This window comes from Pyxicephalus adspersus, chromosome 1 (genome assembly GCF_032062135.1).
Source record: "Pyxicephalus adspersus chromosome 1, UCB_Pads_2.0, whole genome shotgun sequence".
In the NCBI taxonomy this organism is placed as follows: Eukaryota; Metazoa; Chordata; class Amphibia; order Anura; family Pyxicephalidae; genus Pyxicephalus; species Pyxicephalus adspersus.
The window spans coordinates 65,521,436-65,542,066 of NC_092858.1; the positions used below are offsets into that span (position 1 = coordinate 65,521,436).

The 20,631-nt window shown below is 35.5% G+C and overlaps 1 protein-coding gene across 1 annotated transcript in view; it reads right to left on the minus strand.

The window, feature by feature from the left end:
* Positions 1–4,370: 4,370 nt before the first annotated feature.
* Positions 4,371–20,631, minus strand: part of TUBGCP3 (tubulin gamma complex component 3) — a 54,330-nt gene continuing 38,069 nt past the window's right edge. The window contains exons 16-22 of the mRNA XM_072412121.1: positions 19,366–19,434; positions 12,806–12,941; positions 10,028–10,116; positions 9,806–9,937; positions 6,802–6,942; positions 6,216–6,332; positions 4,371–5,231 (exon numbers count right to left, since the gene is read on the minus strand). Of these exons, the coding sequence (XP_072268222.1) occupies positions 5,073–5,231; positions 6,216–6,332; positions 6,802–6,942; positions 9,806–9,937; positions 10,028–10,116; positions 12,806–12,941; positions 19,366–19,434 (843 nt within the window). The 3' untranslated portion in view covers positions 4,371–5,072. The remainder of the gene's footprint in view (positions 5,232–6,215; positions 6,333–6,801; positions 6,943–9,805; positions 9,938–10,027; positions 10,117–12,805; positions 12,942–19,365; positions 19,435–20,631) is intronic.

Below are 20,631 nucleotides of genomic sequence, written 5' to 3' on the forward strand. Positions count from 1 at the left end.
TCATGCAGCTACTGTAATTGGCAAATTGAGGCAAGTAACTGTTGCAGCCAGGGCCCCTAAAACAGATGACATTTTGAAAAGATGTGCAGGAAAAAGAACCATTTTGGATCAAACAACACGCTGGGGAAGCACTTATTTGACAGTAAAGCGTTTGGGTGAACTAAAAGACTTTGTTGAAGAACTGGACAATGAAAATGTTTTAACTGAAAGCCAGTGGACACAGGTAAAAGCACTGGAAAATCTACTTTCTAACCCCTTTACTGTCACCAAGTTTGCAATCTGAAGATTTAACACCTAGTTAATTTTTTTGGAAATGGAAGAGCTTGATATATTGCCTGAACAAAAGTGGAGGGGTAATATATGATGGTATTGTATCTTCAATGAAGAAAAGAGAGAATCTCTTACTCGATAATCAAATCTTGTTAGCTGCTATTTATGTTGATCCAATGAGCCGAATTTTGTTGAGCGATGACTAGACTGATACTGCAAAAAGGCCCTCTAAGAAGTAGCAGTTCGCATGAAGGGATTACTACCTGAAACACCACCACTGGATGAAGCTATAAGCACTGGTAACTCAGGATCATCCTCTTCAAATGAAGAATTCGACTTTGATTCCTACTTGGACCAAATGGAACTTTCAACAGTAAAGGGACATTGCATATGCATGAAAGATAAACGACTAGAAAATGTCCAAATAAAGAGATTCCAGCAGTAGTTTTTTAAAGAATTTAAAAAAGTAGAAAAGTATGATCGCTCATCGAAACTGACTGTAGAAGAAGCCATCCTTGTTTATCCTGAGATTATTAGTGATGTAGCTAGAACCGTAACAGCAATGCCACCCACCCAAGTCAGTGTTGAAAGACTATTTTCAGCTCTAAAAAAAATCAAGTAAGATTTAAGAGTTTCCATGAAAGAGGATCTGGCAGAAGCAATTCTGTTTCTTAGAACACTACATTGAGTTAGTTTTGGATTGCATTTAACAGCTATTCTACTCTACAACTAAACTATTTCAAGTTTATTATATAAACTGTTTTAGGTTTTACAGCTTTTGTTTTTGATCATGTAGTTAAGCTTTGTTTTTGTTTTAAAACTACCAAAGAATGTGGTTCATATTTACCTGGTAAAGTTCCTGTTCCTAATTTTTATGCATGCTATGCTACTACTTTATAGCCACTTTATAAAAACAATAAATAAAACCTTATTGTTTTCATTTTTTTGTCTTTTGTTTAAAATGGCCAATACAGTAGAGCGTCAGCTTCCTAGCCAGTAGTTCTGCGGTTAAATGGCGTGTATGTTGCCTTCCTTCGATCAACGTGGAAAATACATTAGCACATTACAGGGTTTCTCATTTTATCGTCACACTTTTTCATTCAAACTTCACAAAAAAATGTAGACCCCCTAATTATTCATAGATCAATAAATTCATTATAAAATTAAATATAACACAATATTTTTAGTTTTTCTCAAGAAACATTAAATAAAAATATGTAATAATTAAAATATTTATTCCTCATTAATGCTTTCTCCTCTTAGGTATTTAGTCAAAAAGCTAAACATTTTTGTATAATTATTTGAGCAATCCCGCTCGTCTATTGTTAAAAATACACTATTGATGCTTTCTAATAAAGCACCCTTAATTAATTTCTGAGTTGAGATCAAGGATTTTGTTAGCATGGGTAAGCCTTTCTTGAAGGGAGTGGAAATCATTGCACCTTGCAGGAAATAAAAAAGTTCTCTTTAATGATCATTGGAATTTATCAATGCATCTATTTATTGTTGAAATAGATACATTAATTCCAAATTTGGCAAATATTTGATCCTTCATTTCCCTGACGCTTATTCCGCAATCTTCGGACTTGCATAACTCCTCCTTATGGGCTTCATCCAACTTTGAATTTCTTAGACCTCCTCTTGGTAATTTTTCCACTCTATACCGGAAGATTCATAGGTCTTAAAAATTTTGGCTATGGTTGTACGATTACAACCAAAACCATTGCTATCTGGGAGGCATCACTTCCATTCAGATAACGGTCTACCACTCTTTGACGTTCTGCATTACTTAATTCTCTGGCCATAAAGGTGAGTGCAATATTAAACATAAAGCTAATAACTTTGAAGATAAAGAGATTAATAATATTATCTTAAAACTTAGTATAAATCCCTGAAATAAAGAGATTTAATTTTAAAATGATATAAAGTAAATAACATAATTGACAAATCATCAGTTTGATTTCTTATATTTTTATTATTGTTTCTTGAGAAAAACTTTTATGGAAAAAATATTGTTATATTTAATTTTATAATAAATGTATTTAATTATGAGTAATTGGAGGGTCTAAATTTTTTTGTGAAGTTTGAATGCAAAAGTGTGAAGATAAAATGAGAGGAGAGTCGGGGGTACCAGAGACTGAGGAGTCAGAGTCGAAGGATTTATCTACCGACTCCACAGCCCTGGTTTAAACAATTCATGTATTAATTTATAAAAGAAAACATTCATGTATGAATGACAGCATTCATTTGCACCTTTTATATCCTCCTGGAATTCTGCTCTAATATTTGCAGTTCACAGTAAAAATGTAAATGAATGAAAGTGGAAAATTATAGGAAATATGAAAATCTCAGAAAACATTGGTATTTCAACAGAAATTTCCCTACTGTACTATGCAGTAGTTGTGTCCCATTTTACAGGGCATAGGACATGTATAGAATTCTGTAGAATAAATGCAAGAACACAATGTCTATACTTACCATTATAGTTCCATGCTGTGGCATTCAGAATTATTTAAACAAGCAACAATTTCAAACAACAAATGAAGTCAATGATCAACCGGCAAATGCTATAAAGGAAATCAATTTACCTTATTCTGAGTTCATTAGCAATGAATTGCATTAGATAGAATAAGCTTTGCACAACTGGAATGAATGTGCTTGCTTTCAGAAGATCCCTATATTTTTGCTTGACTGTCCGTTTAACATTTCCATGTCAGGTTTCTATCATTTTGGTGTATTAAAACTATGTTCAGATGTATGATTGATTGCAGGTAGTGCCATCATGTAATAAGAAAAACCAACTGAATACTTAGTCTCTGGGTGACCTTTGTCTTTGATCATCTTTGCCTAGCATACAGTACCATGAAGTCTGCATTGGTGTTAAACTTCAATTTACATGTAGCTGTAGGTGTTATGATTTAATGTAAAGAGTGGATTCTGACCTACAACTTTTATATACAAGGGTCTGTCACCTAGAGTGATGAGGTGAGATGCTGGAGCACCCTTATGAGGATTGTCTTGGATAAGGAAAATGGAATTCAGATGTTCTGAAAGATGAAGCAGCTGGGAAACTATCGCCATATTAGGTCAGTTTACCACATCTGCCCAATCAAATCTAGAGAAAAGAGTTTTAGTGCAATGAACTCCCATCTCAATTCTGCAAATTTTATGGTGAGAAAAGGCATACTGGTCCTGGATCCACCGAACCGTTGAATGCTTTTGCCAGTGTATCCTCACACTTGGACACAACACATACATTTCCGATAACGACCCTGCACAGAATAAATGCTCAGGACTTGTCCAAAGCCTCTAGCATCTATCAATGAAATTTTCTATTAGACAGGATGAAACAACTTTAGACTTCAAAACCAGATTCCTGAAAATGAAAGGGGGTGAAAGGGGGGGCTGGTCTGCCCAGAGACTGAACTGACTTGTCCAACAATTTTAGAATATTGCATTGTAATAGTCTGCTAGGAAACTGGGCAAATGGGACTGCATCAAAGGAGGCTACAAACAGACCCATAACTTTCACCTAAATTGGTTGGTGACTACTGGAATTGAGAACTGAGAATGGGGAGTCTGGCTTTTTTTTTTCCTAAAAGAGGAAGTCTCTCATCTAGGATTTTCAGATAGTCAGTGGGGATCTCATACTTACTAAGCAACTCACTAGCAAATAGGTTTTAACAGTATGCCCACACCTAAATCTGCTCAGTAACTCCAAGTAGTGTAGTAAAGATAATGACAAAACTGTAGATCATACAACTCTGAAAACAAAGCCAGCAATGGTAGTTGCCATATTTTTATCCCATCATGTTTTCTCTAATATTGTACCCAACACTAAAAACATACACATAATACATACTTGTCTAAATGTGCAGAACACACTGTGTCGATCTGAGATCAGAGATTGGTACTCAATTAAATAGGGGCCAAATATTTCTCAGCTTCCTGGTTATTACACAAACATGACCACAATCTTCAATGAGATATGTTTACCTATTTTGTCACCAAAAAGAACGGGAATAATACTTTCAAATAACACATTTAAAAAATATACAATAATACATGTTAACAACTGTCTCCATGAATAAACTACAAAGTATACAAAGAAACTTTTATTTTCTGAAGATCTGTTGTATATGTATACACAATGAAATTCTAAAGATGGTCTGAATAAATACAAGCAAAGCACAGCACAATATTTGGTTGGATTGAAAAAAAAAGTGTGTTTCTAGGTGATTGGGTGGTTTAAGTGCATACCATTTCATCTTATTGACTTTAGGAGGTGGGTGGAGATGCAAGAAATCTAGGAATAGGAGGTCTTAAAAATGCACAACAGAAAAAAAGTCTGTATAAGCTCTAAGTGCTTAATTTTATTACTGACTGCAAAATGCTCTTGTAATTATAAAACAGTAAAAGTGACATTCAAAAACTATTTACTGCACATCTATCCTGGTGCAGGTGTAGCTCAGTGTGACACTGAAGAGTCACCTTTATTTAAATATTTGGTGAATGCCACATTCACCGCTATAACATGCCCCTCAGACTTTTTCTGTCCAAAAAGATCATAGATCAGTCGAAAAGTAAAAAACAAAAACAAAAACTGTATATGTAATATATATATATATATAAATATATATGTATACACAAGGCTGTGGAATACAAAGTCAAAGACTCAGTGGAAATGATCATTTACATAAACCTGTGATAAACTGAATATTCCAGTGAAACAGCAAGAACCAAAGTAAAGTTAGGTTTTCCTGGGTAGTGTACTTTTACTTTTCCACAGAATTCCAGTTTCCTCAGGCATGTAGGCTGCGTCTTCCTCTGGTTCCCAGTGACATTCGAAGCCTTGGCTCTCTAGCTTTATAATGTTCATTGAAGTCTAACCTAAAGCTCAGAAACCTGAGGCTTTCATCTGTACTTGTAGTCAGCAAAACTAGAAACTGCTGTACAATACCCTAAAGGGAGTAAAGGATACAGAAATAAAGTTAAAAAATAAAATGAATACTAAAACTTTTGAGAAAATGTTCCAGTTGATTTAACAAAAGAACAGGGTAAATAACACAAAGTGGTCTTCATTTAAATCACCAGAATACAAAAATTATTTTACCTGAACATAATTAAGTATTTAAAGAAAATACAGTTTATACTTCAGCTTATATTCATTTAGTGAATAAACTCAATAACAAAAGAAGATTATACACTTGTATATCACAATGTATATTTTTAGGCAAAGATTTCTTTGTAGTCTCTTTTTTCTATTTGTACTCGCGACATTTGTCACAAAGCTGAAAGTCAAAAGAAAAACACCATTTTAAGTTGTTCCCAGAATAATACGGAAGACGTAATGGTGGGGAAATTCCCTACTTTGGGAGATTGTTTTTAATTTAAATAAAAGAAGGAGTTTTACAGAACGTTTAACCTCCCTTGCAGTTTCATTCCGTCCAAATTTTCATGCAAAAAGCAGTAAAATTTTTGCTTGGAAATTTATTTTTCATTGTAGGCTATAATTCTTAGGCATAACTAACCAATATTTAATAAATTTAACAAATTTAAAAAACTTTATGGATGGACGTGTCCCCAGGACCTTCGAGGACAGAGGGACGGCGGGGGACAGCGACAGAACAAGGTAAGTGGGTTTATTTTTTTTTTAGGTAAAAGCTACCCGAGTGCGACTCGGGAATACTGATTTTTGCCTGGAAAATCCATCCCAGAGTCACACTCGGAAATACCGCTGGGGGGGTTAAGGTAATTCTCCTCCGTTACTACACTAACAACATTCAAAAGGAAAAAATAGAACAATATTTCTAAGGTTGCAATAGTTATTTGACTTAAAAAAAATATAACTGTATGCTTATCGGAAGGGAAAGGGGCTGAAAATGGCAGGCAGGCAATCTGTATATAAAAATAAAATGTCATGTACCCATGAAATAAATTTTTACCTGATAAAAATGAGTGAGAATCCGTAGTTGAGAACGCATTTTTGGTATAGATTCTTGAAATTCCAAAACCCTTTTATTCTCTTCCTCCTCTTCAGCTTCTGTAACTCCCCACTTACCCTAAATCAAATGACAAGAACATATCACGTCAGTAAATACAAAAGTAAAATGACCGGAAGAAGGGATATTTACCTTTAAGCAGTGTCAGACTACCTTAAAAAAGGTGTTTGAATACTTGAGAAAAGAAGTGCCTGTCCTAGAGAATCAAACCAGAAATGTTATAGGCCCATGGACAAAAACAACAAGTATTGTTTTGTTTTACAAAGGAGTCGTTAAAGAAAGCCCGAAGGCCCAAACGCAACTTGTATGTATAGCAACTCAACAGATATGCATGGCACAGTTTACTTTGAATGTCACTTCCTGAAACATTGTACAACAGAGCACAACACAACACAGCCCGATGCATATACCCTATGTAATGGGCCTTAGTGCTGTTGAAAAATGGTCATGCACTTTTTTCCATAAATTGAGGTATACTGGCAGCCCAATTATATTGAATATGTTGAATTTTGGTTTTTGGAAGTCATACCTCTGTTTCCCTTTCTTTTTTTCGCTCTTCAAATTGCAACCTTCGCTGTAATTCTTCAAGAGCAGCCCTATACATTGCATCCTGTGCATTCTGAAACTCAATAATCTGGTCAAACACAGCACGAAGTTGATTAAGTAGAGCCTGGAGGAAAAAAAAAATATATATAAATATTTGATTAAAACCAAAAAGTAATTAAGCATTTTATGACTAGCAGAGAAAAGGTATATGTGGGTAGGGCAAACACATGAACAATATAAAACCAAATCATAGTAGCCAGCAAAGAGAATCTTAGAACATTTTTTCATTGAAATGAACATTTTATTGAAATACCTAGGTAAATAAATGAAATAAAAAAAAAAGGGAAAACAAATGAAAGCAGCAAAAGCAGGTGTGTGTAGACATGTGTAGACATGTGTACACATGAGAAGATAGCAAAACAGGAAATTCCACTTCAAACTTGTGTGGTTGGCCATGAGGTATATTATAGTGCAGGAGGAATGTCCAGTACATAAGTAATGTTATATTGAAAATAGTACAAGAGGTAAAGCATGTAGACTGAACTTTAGTGGCCAGAGGGTTTATTGTAGAAGCAGTAGCTAACAATTTTCTTATACTTAAAGTGAACCTAAACTCAACTTTTCTACTTTACATGAAAGGGTAGACAATCCTTATGTATTAAAAAAAAAAAATCAAATTTTTACACGGTCAACACCCTTTTGGGAGGGGAGGGGGCGGGTGCAGCACTGCCCGTTAAGTCTTGATCGCCACGGAACAAAGGCTGGGAATGGGAGGGTCTCCCAGACAAAAGGGACGCTGTCCTTCGGGCAGACGGCTTTTAAGCAGAGCTGCACTGGCATTAATTAGGGTAACAAGTTCTTTGGGTTAGAAATTCTTTTTTTCAACAGAGGTCTGATTAATTTGGTGGATTTGAACTTACTAGTTTCTGGTGTGTTTTTTGAACCTAGGAGAGGATTTCTGTTCTGATATTAATGGGATGGATACTTATCAAGGTGTTCAAGACCTTATACTGTCCCTCTTGAGCAGGGAATCAAGACCTTATACTGTCTTGATTCCGGTCTGCCCTATTTACCATTTTGAGAAACAAAACTGCCTTGGTATGTTTCGGTGTGGTTGTCGGGAATCACCATATGGATGTAATAACTAGAGCTCAACTAAATCTATTGATTATTATGTTATGTAATTAGTCATGTATCTGCAAGAATTTGTATGTAATAATGAATGTTTGATGCATTCCTTATTATTTAAAGAATTATTTTACCATTGTAGGTCTTTAATGTTCCTGATAAAGCGCATTGCACTCTTCAAAACGCATAGAATGTGTAATTAACATTGACAGATTAGAGACCCATAAATGCTTTACAGTGGTTAAAACACTGTTTATGTGTTTTAAAAAAACGTTACAAATATGGTATTTTATGTTTTTTTACAAATTGTGATGGTTACAAATCTTTTGAGATGCCTAAAAAGTCCTCAGGAACGCTTTTTGCTTTCCTACCTCTTTTCTGCTTTAACATAGATAATAAAACATTTCGGCTTCATTTAAAAAAATGACAGGAATTGGACTTTAATATAAGAAACAGATTATAATTAGGTATTCCTTGCTGGCCTACAGAATTAAGAGCTGGGAAATTTTAAACTGTTATTTTGAAGTTCATATCAGAATCATATCTTTTCACCGTCAATTTCTTTTTTTGCCTTCACAATACTGTTCCCACAAATTTCTAATATTATATCTACCATTTTCATTACCCCTTTATTTTCCTTGTGTGTTCTACAGAGAGAAGCCTGCCAGCATGGCACCCCAGGAAGATGCATAACTTATCTGCATAACCACGGTGGCTCAGAGGTAAGTGGTCTGGCATTTGCATTTCTAGGACACTATCTGCATGGAGTTTGCAGGTTCTCTGCGTGTTTGTGTGGGTTTCCTCCAACATTTTAAAAACATAGGACTAAGGTAGGGACAGTAAATTGTGAGCCCCTTTGAGAGACAGCTACTGACATGATTATGGACTTTGTACAGCGATGCGTAATATGATGGCGCTTTATAAATACTGTGTAATAATAAATAACCAACAAACATAAATATTGCTACTGCAGTACTACTGAAATTCCTTCTAGTAGAGTCATGCCTTTTCAGACCAGCACCAGCAAACCCATATTCTATAAAGGACATTAATATGTACCAGCAGAGAGTCTCTCCTCTTATAAAAACACACACAGATTTCCTCATTGCAGCATGCAAACACTGACCAGATACAGCCACTGAGCTCATTTTCCCTTCTTTCCAGCACACACTATGGAAACCGACGACATCCACCAAGATCAACTTACTTTAACAAGTTACCAATATTTTTTTTTTTCTTCAATCAACTTTGGTAAGAAGATAGTATGTTTTTTTGCTTTTTCAGCTTAATTTAAAGGTTAGCAAGGCTTTCAGGTGTTTCAAGGCTTTCAGGTTCTCCTAGCCAACATAACCTCCTCCAATGAGGTGTTTTACCCCTTCCAGCACTCAACCTACTTTTCACTCACACCTCAATAAAGCACACTGCAGTTTGCCCTAACCCAACCAACAAATTAGGTAACCTAAAAGTAACCAACCTGATGAAGGGCACTACACTATATCATTCCCATGGTAGCACCGTCAGCACTCACACTCCTTGGACCCTAACTCGGTAAAGGGGTTGTTCTTATTACTGCAGATATTCATAGTTTTACCACTGTTTCCATACCCAGGTACATCGCTAGAATGTAAACCATGTATGCAACTGCATCTAAAAATGTACACGTCATTTTTATTTTAAAAGATTTTCTAATTACGGCCACTAGCCAGTACAAAAAAAAAACAGACACTGGGATTAAAAAAATAACAGATGTGAATAAGAATAGATTAGCTTGGAAAAGATATAACCAATCCAACACCTCAAAAAATTAAACTGTATGAATATCTTTAATAATTAAAGTTACAAAGCAAAGGTCTGCATACCCTCGAATCACTGTCAAGTAAGCAGCGACAAATGATTGTATCCAAAAACACCTCATGAGCTGCAATTATGTGATCCAAATCCTGTGCTTGTTGTACCTTGTTCCAAAGTTCATCCCATGAGCATTCCAGGACCTGAGAAACATATGATCACGGTTAACCAAAATTCCAATAAGGGCAAAATGTTAATAACCAAAGCCAAAAAAAAACAGAACAAAAATGTACCTCAAATGTGATGTAATACTGCATCTGATGAATGAAATGGACCATTTCTGAAGCCAGGACGTGACACTGATGAAGAACCCCAGATAGCTCTGTAATGAAAATGAACAGCAAACATATGAAAAATGAGAATGTGTATATGATTTAAAGCAGAAAAAAAGTTACCTGGCTGTTGAGTTGGAGTCATTGATTCACTAAAAAAATTAAAAATCAGGAAAGTTGGAAGACCATCTATTCATAATTGCTGTGGCCTAATGACTCAAAGTATTAACAGGGTCAGCATGGCAGCCAGATAACTAGGATTTGTATAAGGCGAAATCAACAATGGCAGTCTACACTTTTCTCCTGTGACAACTTTTATTTAAAATACAAACAAAAGTAGTTAATTCTAAAAAAGAACATACCTGAACTATGTTGACAGACTAGTCTTATATTTAATTATCCTTTTAAGTCCATTTCCAGAGGTAAATTCACTGATTGCACTTAAAGCCCAACTCCAGGCCAATCATATAAAGTTTAGATGCAAGTGTCCCACGACATATGCAGATTGTAGGATTATATACTGGATTGGTCTAGGGTTTATCTAATGGTAAAATATTTAATTGTTCAACTTTGTTACCAGGTTCTTTACAAGACCTTGCACCCTGCACAAGCAGTTATCAAGAAACTGTAGAACAGAGACAAAGTTGCTGCATTTGCACTAAAGTATATAAATGGCAATAAGTAATGGACCCAGCAAATTTTCACATACAGTACAGTTTCCTTAGGCTGGCTCTACATGGACATTTCCAGGTTATCCCAATGACAGGATGATTCCCACGGCTGCAATTATGACATGACCACAGCCCTGGGAATTCTCCTGACAGTGAGGGATCCCTGGGCACTAGGGGTTAAATGAGGACAAAGCTCTCCATTCACCTCTAGTGCTCTGTGATTGGCTAAGGTATCTGTTTCTCATTCAACACTAGACTTGAATGGGGAGACTTGTCCCCATTCATCTCTAGTGCTCTGTGATTGGCTGAGAAAAAGGAAACCCTGATGACAGCTGAAGCATCATGAGGATTTCCCTTTCCTCAATCAGGGAGCAGAGCAATCAGTGAAGCCCTGCTATGCTGACAGCTCCGCTCCCCTGATTGCTCCCACAGCCCTGGAGGAGCTGCAGTATGTGTTACAGATACAGAACATGTCTCAGCTCCACTAGGGCTGCAGGAGCAATTAGGGGAGCGGAGCTGTTAGCATAGCAGAGCTATGGTGATTGCTCTGCTCCCTAAAAGGATTTATGTACCCCTGTGCTCATTCCCCAGGGTAGGGTGGTGGAGATCTGTGAGTCTCATTATTAATTCTTTTAAAAACACTTATAAATGCCCCCATTGTTTTCAATGGAAGCTTTGAAAAAAAAAGCTTAAAAACGCTTGTCAAACCTCTATTGAGTTCAATCGGAGCGTTTTCAAGTGTTTTCCCACATTTTTGGGCGCTTTCCTGCGTTTACCTTGCGTTTAAATTTTTTAAACGTTGCAAGCAACATTTAAGATAAAGCTCATAAACGTGGCTGAAGGAAATCCTGTCCTGGTCCTGGTGTAGATTAGCCCATTGGAATGCATGGGGATTTCAAACATAAAGTAATTATAAAGTAATAAATAATAAAAAAAATAATATAATATAAAAATAATATAAAGTAATTATAAATTATAAAGTAATTCAATGGTGCTCCTATTCTAGGTCAAGTGAGTTAAAGTACTAGCTAACAGCCTACATGATGGCCTTTTTTCACTTAACATCAGACCACTAATGTCAGCCCCCAAATGCATAGATGTCACATCATTAGGCAATTGCCCAATCAATTAAACACTGGTTTAAAAGATAAAGAAATAGAATTTTGATGGGTCTTAATGTTGCAGCATGTCAGAAAGTTGGCTTTTCCTCCAATACCCCAAACTATGCTCCCTAATTTGTAAAATCAGGCCTTCAATTTTTAATCTGGATATGCTTTAGAAAAATAAGATGCAACAACTCCATATTATACATGATCATGCAATAGTTTTAGAAACACCTTACTTTGATGTTGATACCTCTACTCTGTGAACCATAGAAAAACTGAAATTTTATTCCTATATGTGACCAGTTCCCCACAGTATATTGTATATGATTTAAAGCCTTACACAATGCTGTAAAAAAAAAAAAAAAAAAAAAGTGGCTTATACTAGCAAAAAGCGGTTCATGACTACATTTCTCTAATGACAGTTAATTAAAGCACTTTGCAAGATTTAGCCTTAATTAAGTACTTGTAGGATTTGCCTGGGTATTGCAGATATTTATTGGATTTGGCTGCACTTAGAATGAAATAAAAAGAGAATTTTAATCCCTTTTCACTATATGCCCACGTCAATTTCCTGCCACAACCTCCTTAAAATATAAACAAATTCTTTTTTTTAGGTCTCTTTAAATCCTTTAAAAATGTCTTCATTTAAAAACCTAGATTTTACATATGGGATAAATTCCTGCAGTTTGCTAAAGTGTGCTCGTGACTTATGGTTATGCAGATCCTTCTACAGGAAAAAGGATTTTGGTATCCAAAAACTGGGCACATTTTTTTACGGCATGATCCTTAGGATCCCAGGAACCTTTCTTTCCAATACAGAGGTAAATAGATTTCCTCTGAAATCAACAAATGGGACAAACAAACTTGAGCAAATCTGAGATTATAGGCAAAGTTGAATAATAATAATATAGTGGAGTTGCAGAGTAAAGGTACACCAAATTATACAACAGCAAATAACTTACCTGGCATGCTTTTTAGTAATTTTGCATTGCACATATGTCCTTTCCAAATGTCTGTTAGAATGTATTCCATTCTCTTTGCACGCCAAAGAAAGTTAAACACTCTCAGATAATGGCTCATACACTCTCTGGTAAACACCTTAAAAATAAAAAAAATGAAAAAAAAAAAGTTATTGTTTTGATATAGTCACCAACTGCTCATATAGTGCCTTAAGTCACTTTAAAACTGCTCATTCTTGTGTAACATTTGTGGTTGTGGCTGGCTAAAATTTGTATTTTTATTTTTTGATAAGATAGTGGTTAACATATTGGGCTGGATTTAATAAAGCTCTCCAAGGCTGTAGAGAATACACTTTCATCAGTGAAGCTGGATGATCCTTGCTAGGTATCCTTACTAGTTTTCTTTAGAGCCTATATATCTGAAGGTTCAAAATGATAACACACTCAAAGTCATGCTAATATTCTCCAGCTAATTTGATATCTATGTGAAAAATCTTTTTTGGTGTACCTCCTTACTCTCAATTTTGTAAGCAAAATAAATAAAGACATGCTAGTATTAGCAGGAGCTGGCACCGCATGCAAGAATTTTCTTCACCTAGCTATGTTATGCACATACTGTGCTACTAACAATATAGAACAGTGCAGTGGAAGGTTTGATTTAATTGATACTTCCCAACTTTCTAAGAAAAAATGATACAAAGAACAAAACAACCAAAAAATACAAATAAGGGCCAGATTGGTGCTATGTTTTATGAAGAGCACATTGTTTCTTCTCCCCTGCTATTTCGCTTATGCTGCTCAAATACTCGCAGCTATGGCATCTGTTCCTTGAAAGTGACAGTGGCTGTACTGGCAGAAACTGGCCAAGTACTGCTACATGGAGCTGAAAATGTGTATTATGAAGTACAGCCATTAATGTGTTGCTGCCCTACATGGGTGTTTGCCTAGCCAGGACAAAAATCCAGCCCCATGCATGAAGGCTGTACAATTGTGTGAGACCACTTTAGTGCTTCAGCATCAGGACAGCTTACAACCACCTTACAGAATATAGGAGTATGTTTGAGTGTCTCAGATACATAAAATCCACATTTCAGAATTGGCAAATCCTAACTATATAGAGACATCACTTTGTCCGATAGCAATTACCTTTTTTTTACTAGGTTGTCTAAATAGAAATTCTAACTTAAAAAGTGTTTCCCTTAAGTAGTTAGAAAAGGTCCTATGTCTTTTATTAGCTCTCCTTCTCTCTGTTACCTCTGTCTTACTCGATTCTCTACTCAAATCTTATGCCTTACTTCTATTAACCTACACATCTTGCTCAGTCTTACAGCTTCTTCCCCATTCCACTTTTTTGTCATCAAACCTGTCTTGGTTTCCTCCATACCTCTTGTATTTCAGGGTCATGTAAATGATGAAACTGGAACACTAGCATGTGCAGCTTAGCCTGCGAAAGTTACTTTATACTGCCCTGACTAATCAAAATGGCCAAAGATCCAGTGCCCGGAAGAGGACTGGAGGAAGATGGTGTTGCCGGCAATGCAGCAAGGATAGACAAGGGTCAATAAAAGTCGTATGTTACTATAGTAAATACATTTTACAGCTAGCAGAGTCCATTGATTACGGTGAAACTGCTGCTGTGAGCTTGCTTTAAACCCTATAAATATATATATATATTATATGGAAAATTAGGGGAAAAAATATAATAACTGGAAAATTAGGGGAAGTAATAGTCCTAAATTCACTATGGTTAAAAAAAAAAAAAATAGTCTTACATTTAGATTTAGTGCATCTCTTTAACCTGCAACTATATTATAATTTTTTTTAATTTTTTCTATTACAGGAACACTGCCTGAATGACAAATCTGATCCAAGCTGATGATATACCAAATAAGGCCATACTTCTGTATCTTGAACTAAATGCACCCAGAATGTGTAGAACCCAACAGTCATTTGATATACTTCCTTCCAACATTCCTTAAATACATAAGAAGACCTATCTGTGGAGATGCAAAAACTCACCTTAGTCTTGTCTATAGAGATCCATAGAGGGACAGGCATACGGATCTATATGTATGAACATACTTAGGCACATTATTGTACTAGTATTTGCAAATCAGCATGTAAAAATGTATAGATTTGTCTTAAATAGACATACAAATTATCCACACTTCACTACAAACATTTTCAAGCATTTTAAAGAGATGTCATTTGCTTCTTGAGTAAAGTAACATAATAGCTTCATTAAGTAAAATACCGATTTTAGGTTATAAAACTCTTTTGAACAATAAACCAGCTATTTTCTAATCAAATCTAATGAATCCTTCATCATATTTTATTTTAAATAGTACAAATATGATAGTACTTAAATACATTCTACAGTGCCTGGCAAATCATTGCAAATTAGTTGATAGTCTATGAATAATGGAACACAATGAATGAACTCTTTTATTAAGGACATGCTTAAATCTCAAAGAGAACAAATGAATTATTAAATATATAAGACATGGTTTAAATAAAAATGCTATTTATCCACATATAACACATTTAAAGTAACTTATATTATAACCAAACTTCACTGCTAAGCCTTGATCAGAATTTCCATAGATCACATAAAAATGAAATGAAATAAAATAAAAAATAAAAAAAGATACAAAATAAGCAACAGAGGGAAAAAATAATCCTTGCTGCGAACAACCAAAAAATAAAAAACAAATACAATACAAAATATTTTGAATTTGGATTTCAATTGCCCCCAGTTGTTCTAATAGCCAAAGGTGATTGGGGGCTATGGTATTACAGTATTTTGTTACATAATATATTTTTGGTGAAAGGTATTTTATAAATTCCTATATGGGCTATATTTATAATGGATGATTACCTTATAGTCCTACAAATTGATTAAGGTTATGTATTGAGCATATGGTTATTAAATTATGGATTTTTGGATAGTTATATTTTATTATAAAGTGGATTCACATGAGAGGATTGGTTCACTGTTACTCTAATTATTTTCCCTTTCTATATATAGAATTCTTCTGAGGTCACCAACTCTCCCTGCTGTCTTACCTGTGTGTACCTTGCTCTGTTTTTTGACGAAACAGCTTTTTTTTCTTAATGTTAGGTAATGTACAGGTTAAAAAAATGTTTTTATATAATTTCTTTAGGAAAGGGGTTTTCCTTATAATATGTGTGGTAGCAGGTCACCTGATGAAACTTAAAAGTTGGTGCACAAAATGTGTGTAGAGAAATAATAATAAAACTAATATACAATAAACTGGATATTCCTACCTACGTTTGCATGGAGATCAAGTTTGTTAGGAATTTTGTATACTTTAACAATGTTTTTAATGTATAAATAAATATTTGGTTGTTATAATTTACTTATAATTATTGGACACTAAATGCCTAAAAAGTCCCTTTTGATGGTATGACAAGCTAACAATAATGAGTGAGAGGACTGGTTGACAGCAATTTTTGATTTCTGCAAGCTATGAGCAGCTGTCACATAACAAGGAACCGTTGCCTACAGTTTGAAATCCTAAACACAGATCTCAGAGTGCACCTGTGCTATATATATATATATATATATATATATTTCCTAACTGACCACTATAGCTGCAAGCACTGTGGAGAAAGTCATCCTACTATAAAACAGCTGAAACTATATAGGCTGGTGGGGTGCTAAGTCTTTGCAGTCAAAAGGAAGCAAAACAAAATGAACTTAGTTTCAGTGACTCCACAATAAACTTTCAGGGAAAATTCACAGTTTAGGGGCTGTGAATTTAAATTACCATAAATACTGTTCTTTTATTTTATAATGTAAAATGAGTTAGGATGCCATTCACGATAAGCAACACACAAGGTGCAAGATTGTTTTCCATGTGTTGCAAGAAGGGATGTGTAGTTGCAATGAATAGACCCCGAGATTGAACCTCCCCCATCGTATAAGTGCCTATTTTAGAGCTTATTTACTGCTTTTTAATAATTTATAAATGTTTGATTGTACATGGGTCTGGCTAAAGTTTCACTTTAAAGGCAATGTTGTCTGTCATTGCAAACAAGCTGCTAGCAAATTTCCAAGTCTTAGAACTACTTGAAACTTGATAAAAGGCCTTAGACTTAAAACAATGAAAAAAAAAATCAAACTGAAAACATAACAAACACAACAACAGGGATATGACATATAGAATCACCAATGGTCAAAGTTTCTTTTGATGAGAATTTTTTTTTAAAGCTTATAATGGCCAGTTATAAAGAGAATGAGCTTGCAATCATTAATAGACTTAATGCTAGAAAAATGTGACAAAAACATTATTAAAAAATTATTTTTTTAGCCTAATTACAAATTAAAAATATATTTTACTATTTATTCTTTATGCTGGGGCAGGCCTATTTGAATTAATGTAACCATGTTGTACTTTATAGGGGTTTTATTGTTCCAATCTTGTAATCCACGGTCCTACAAATAACCTGTGATAATTTTAATAACATGTCCTTAAATAATAATATAAATTTGATAGATTTCCTGTTAACTTACGTACCAAACAAAATACAATGCAGTAACAAATAATCTATTTCTAATTATCAATATGAGGGGTGCAACCTACTGCCTGGCCCTCTGCTTGTTGTCTGCACGGGATGGGGTGCACCATCTCCTATGTATCTCTCTATGAGATCGTGCTGCCAGGAGAGGGGACGTGTACTATGACCCTGGCAATCAGCTGTGGTTGCTCCCCATCAACCTTGCACTGTGAGATAATCCCAGCATCATAAGTGTCCATGCCGCTGTCATTAACCCCATATATTACCCTTCATATCTCCTACAGCCAGTGTCATAAATTAAAGTAAGGTAAGGGGACCCGGAGACCTAATATTTAACCAAATTTCAGCCCCCTGAACATAAAAAGTTGCCACATACGGGGTCACACGCATAAAATCCTAATAACAAGCAGGGATTTTTTCAGGGGGGCTATTTCAAGATCAGGGTCTCCAAATTGAGTTTGCATTTTAGGGATCCCTGGGGGCCACTTCCATGGCAACGAGCATTAGGGTACTGTTAATTCACTCTGTGCTGTAGAGCTAATATATACTTGGTCGTTCACAAAACTTTAAGGCTGCATTCAGGTTTGCGGTGAGGTTATCCCTTCCTCATGCCATGGAACATTGGCTTGGGGGAGACACTCAGTACCACTCACTGCCGCCTGAGTCAAATCCGCAGACGCAGCAGTGTGAGGGACTAACCGGCTAGTGGGGTGCCTGTTATACTGGAACAGAGGGACGTTGGCAAATGGAAATGTGGGAGCCGGTAGGAAACTCCTTTTGCCCCCACTTCCCCATTAAAATGTTATCCCCATCATATCATGCTACCTTATCATACATAGATATCCACCCTACTCTCAATGAACCCCAATTTCTTTGTAAGAAAAGGAAAATGTAACTGTAACCTCCTAAACTTACATCACTACGGCGCCATTACAAGATACAAAAAACTAAACCTGTCACACTTAGCTGGCCACTTACTTTCTGTGAACCCCATTTTCTCTTTAACAGTAGAGAGAGTGAAATGTAGGATAAAAGGGAAACACTTGTGGCTAACCCCCCTCCCCCCTTCACTAAAATGTATCACTCCTACCATACATACAATGCTGCCCTGTCAAATAAAGCCCTGTCATATAAATGTCCGCTTATGTTCTTTGAACCCCAATTTTTTCCTGAAACGGGAGCTGTAGGTATTTTAAATTGTAGGAGAAGCCACTCTCCACCCCCCCCCCCCCAAATGTTATTGCTGCGGCACAATCACAAGATAAGAACAACTATATCTCTCATATTGTGTTACCCTGTCACATATCTGGCCACCCTCCTTCTGCAAACTTAATTTTTCAGGAACAGGGAGATGTAGGGACCTGAAGATCTAGTAAAAAGAACATGTTCCCCTTGGCTATCTTTCACATGAACTGCATTTCTCTGGAAGTATCTATTGCAGAGATTTTGGGGTACAAATACGCACAGGACACATTTTGTGATAAAGTTTCTGCTATTTGGTACAGGATGGTTAGTGAGGAGCACTTCATGATAGCTTTAGTTTTGTATCTTTCATTAATAAAATGAGCATCAAATGGTGAGCACAGAAATTCTTTGTCATTTCTTTTATTTGGTGCATGTACGTTGTGGTAACTAGAAACATTTCAATTTAAATTTCATTCTAAATTAGAACCATTCTAGTTCTAAACATCTTTAATGTTTGTTTGCATTGGCCCGCAAGTTTGATCTCAATGTCAACAGCGGACCCCAGATGAAAAAAAGATTCGGCACCACTGATCTATATCGAAGATGTAGGTCAGCTAAGTAATAAAAAAAACACCTTACATGACAAAAGACATGATTTTATAAGAAGTACGAATACAGACTCTTGTGCTTTTATGAAGTCACTAAAGATATGAAAGTGATGTCTAATTGTACACAAACCCAGTACAATTTATCCAAAGTGGATCACCCAAAACGTTGGAAAGGTACAATGCTTTAATTTGAGGATACTAGGAAAAAAAACACTTAAAATAACTTACAGTGGCTATGGGTCCATCCACATGGTAATCTAAACTAAATACATCCCATCCAGTGTCCCCAGGAGATACCTAACAAGGAACAGAGAATAGGATTAAGTAAAATTTTCAACTAAACATTTCTGAAAAAAATAACAAGTTTGGAACAGCTGAGTCTATCTTTCTGAAATGTTTTTGTGCTTTTCAAGTCAATTTTCTACATTTGAATAATATGAATTAATTAGTGATTTAGCTAGACAGTCTAATCTTTTTCACTGTCTGTGAACTGTCCTTTTTAGGTTGAGTCTCTTTCTTTAAGTCTTTCCCATGGGAAAAGGTTTGTAATTTCTCAGGACCGGGAATTTTCTCAGGAAAAAAAAAAGGAAACAAAGAAATAGGGAACATTTGATAAACTCAAAATTTAGACAATGTATATGCAGATTCACTCCTTCATTCTGCAACTGTGATATGTTTTGCAATGACCATTTTCACCAGATTTTGAATCTCAAGGCAAAAAAAAATGCAGTGCCACATCACCTCAGAAATAGATACACCTTTGGCTTTGCACACAGCTCGGTATAAAGGCACGGAGTGTACAGAAAGTTTTAAGCAGCCTTCTTAAAGCCTTGATAGGCACCCTACAAGCATTTTAGGATACCCAATTTCTTATTTGTATCTTTTTATGTACAAATCCATATATTATTATAACAGGAAGCAGTGGAGATCAAGTGTCTGATACAAACAACTCAATTGTATCAGAGCTCAATTGTAGCCTGTTGCATTCCCTATTTTTAATGTGGCAAAAGCCATATAAACATATAAAAGTGGAGATTGAGAGTGAGAGTGATCGCAGGTTTCAACAAAATATTTTGAGCTAACCGACACCTAAAATAGCATGAGTAGAAAAATGGTGTTATTTGTGGAATAATGCAATTTTTCTAGCAAACAGCCTTTTTCCTGCTTGATAAATGCCCTCTTAGGTGTTTCTAAGCTATTAGCTTTGAAGTGCTTATCGTCACATTTCAGGATCTTCATATTAAAAGTTTCTAGAAATCTTTTCCAAATAATTGACAAACATGTACCGGGTAAATAATAATTCTTAGTATGGGCACAGCTGATTTTTAAAATCTTCATTTGTTGTTAACTGACCTGTCAATGTACACTCTCAAATGGTATAGGCAAATGGCCAGGAGTTGCTGGGGGTTATAGGAAACTATGCCTCAAGTTTATATTTTCCACAAAGTGCCAATAAAACACCAAAAAGCCAACCCCCAAAGGTGCTGCACCCTT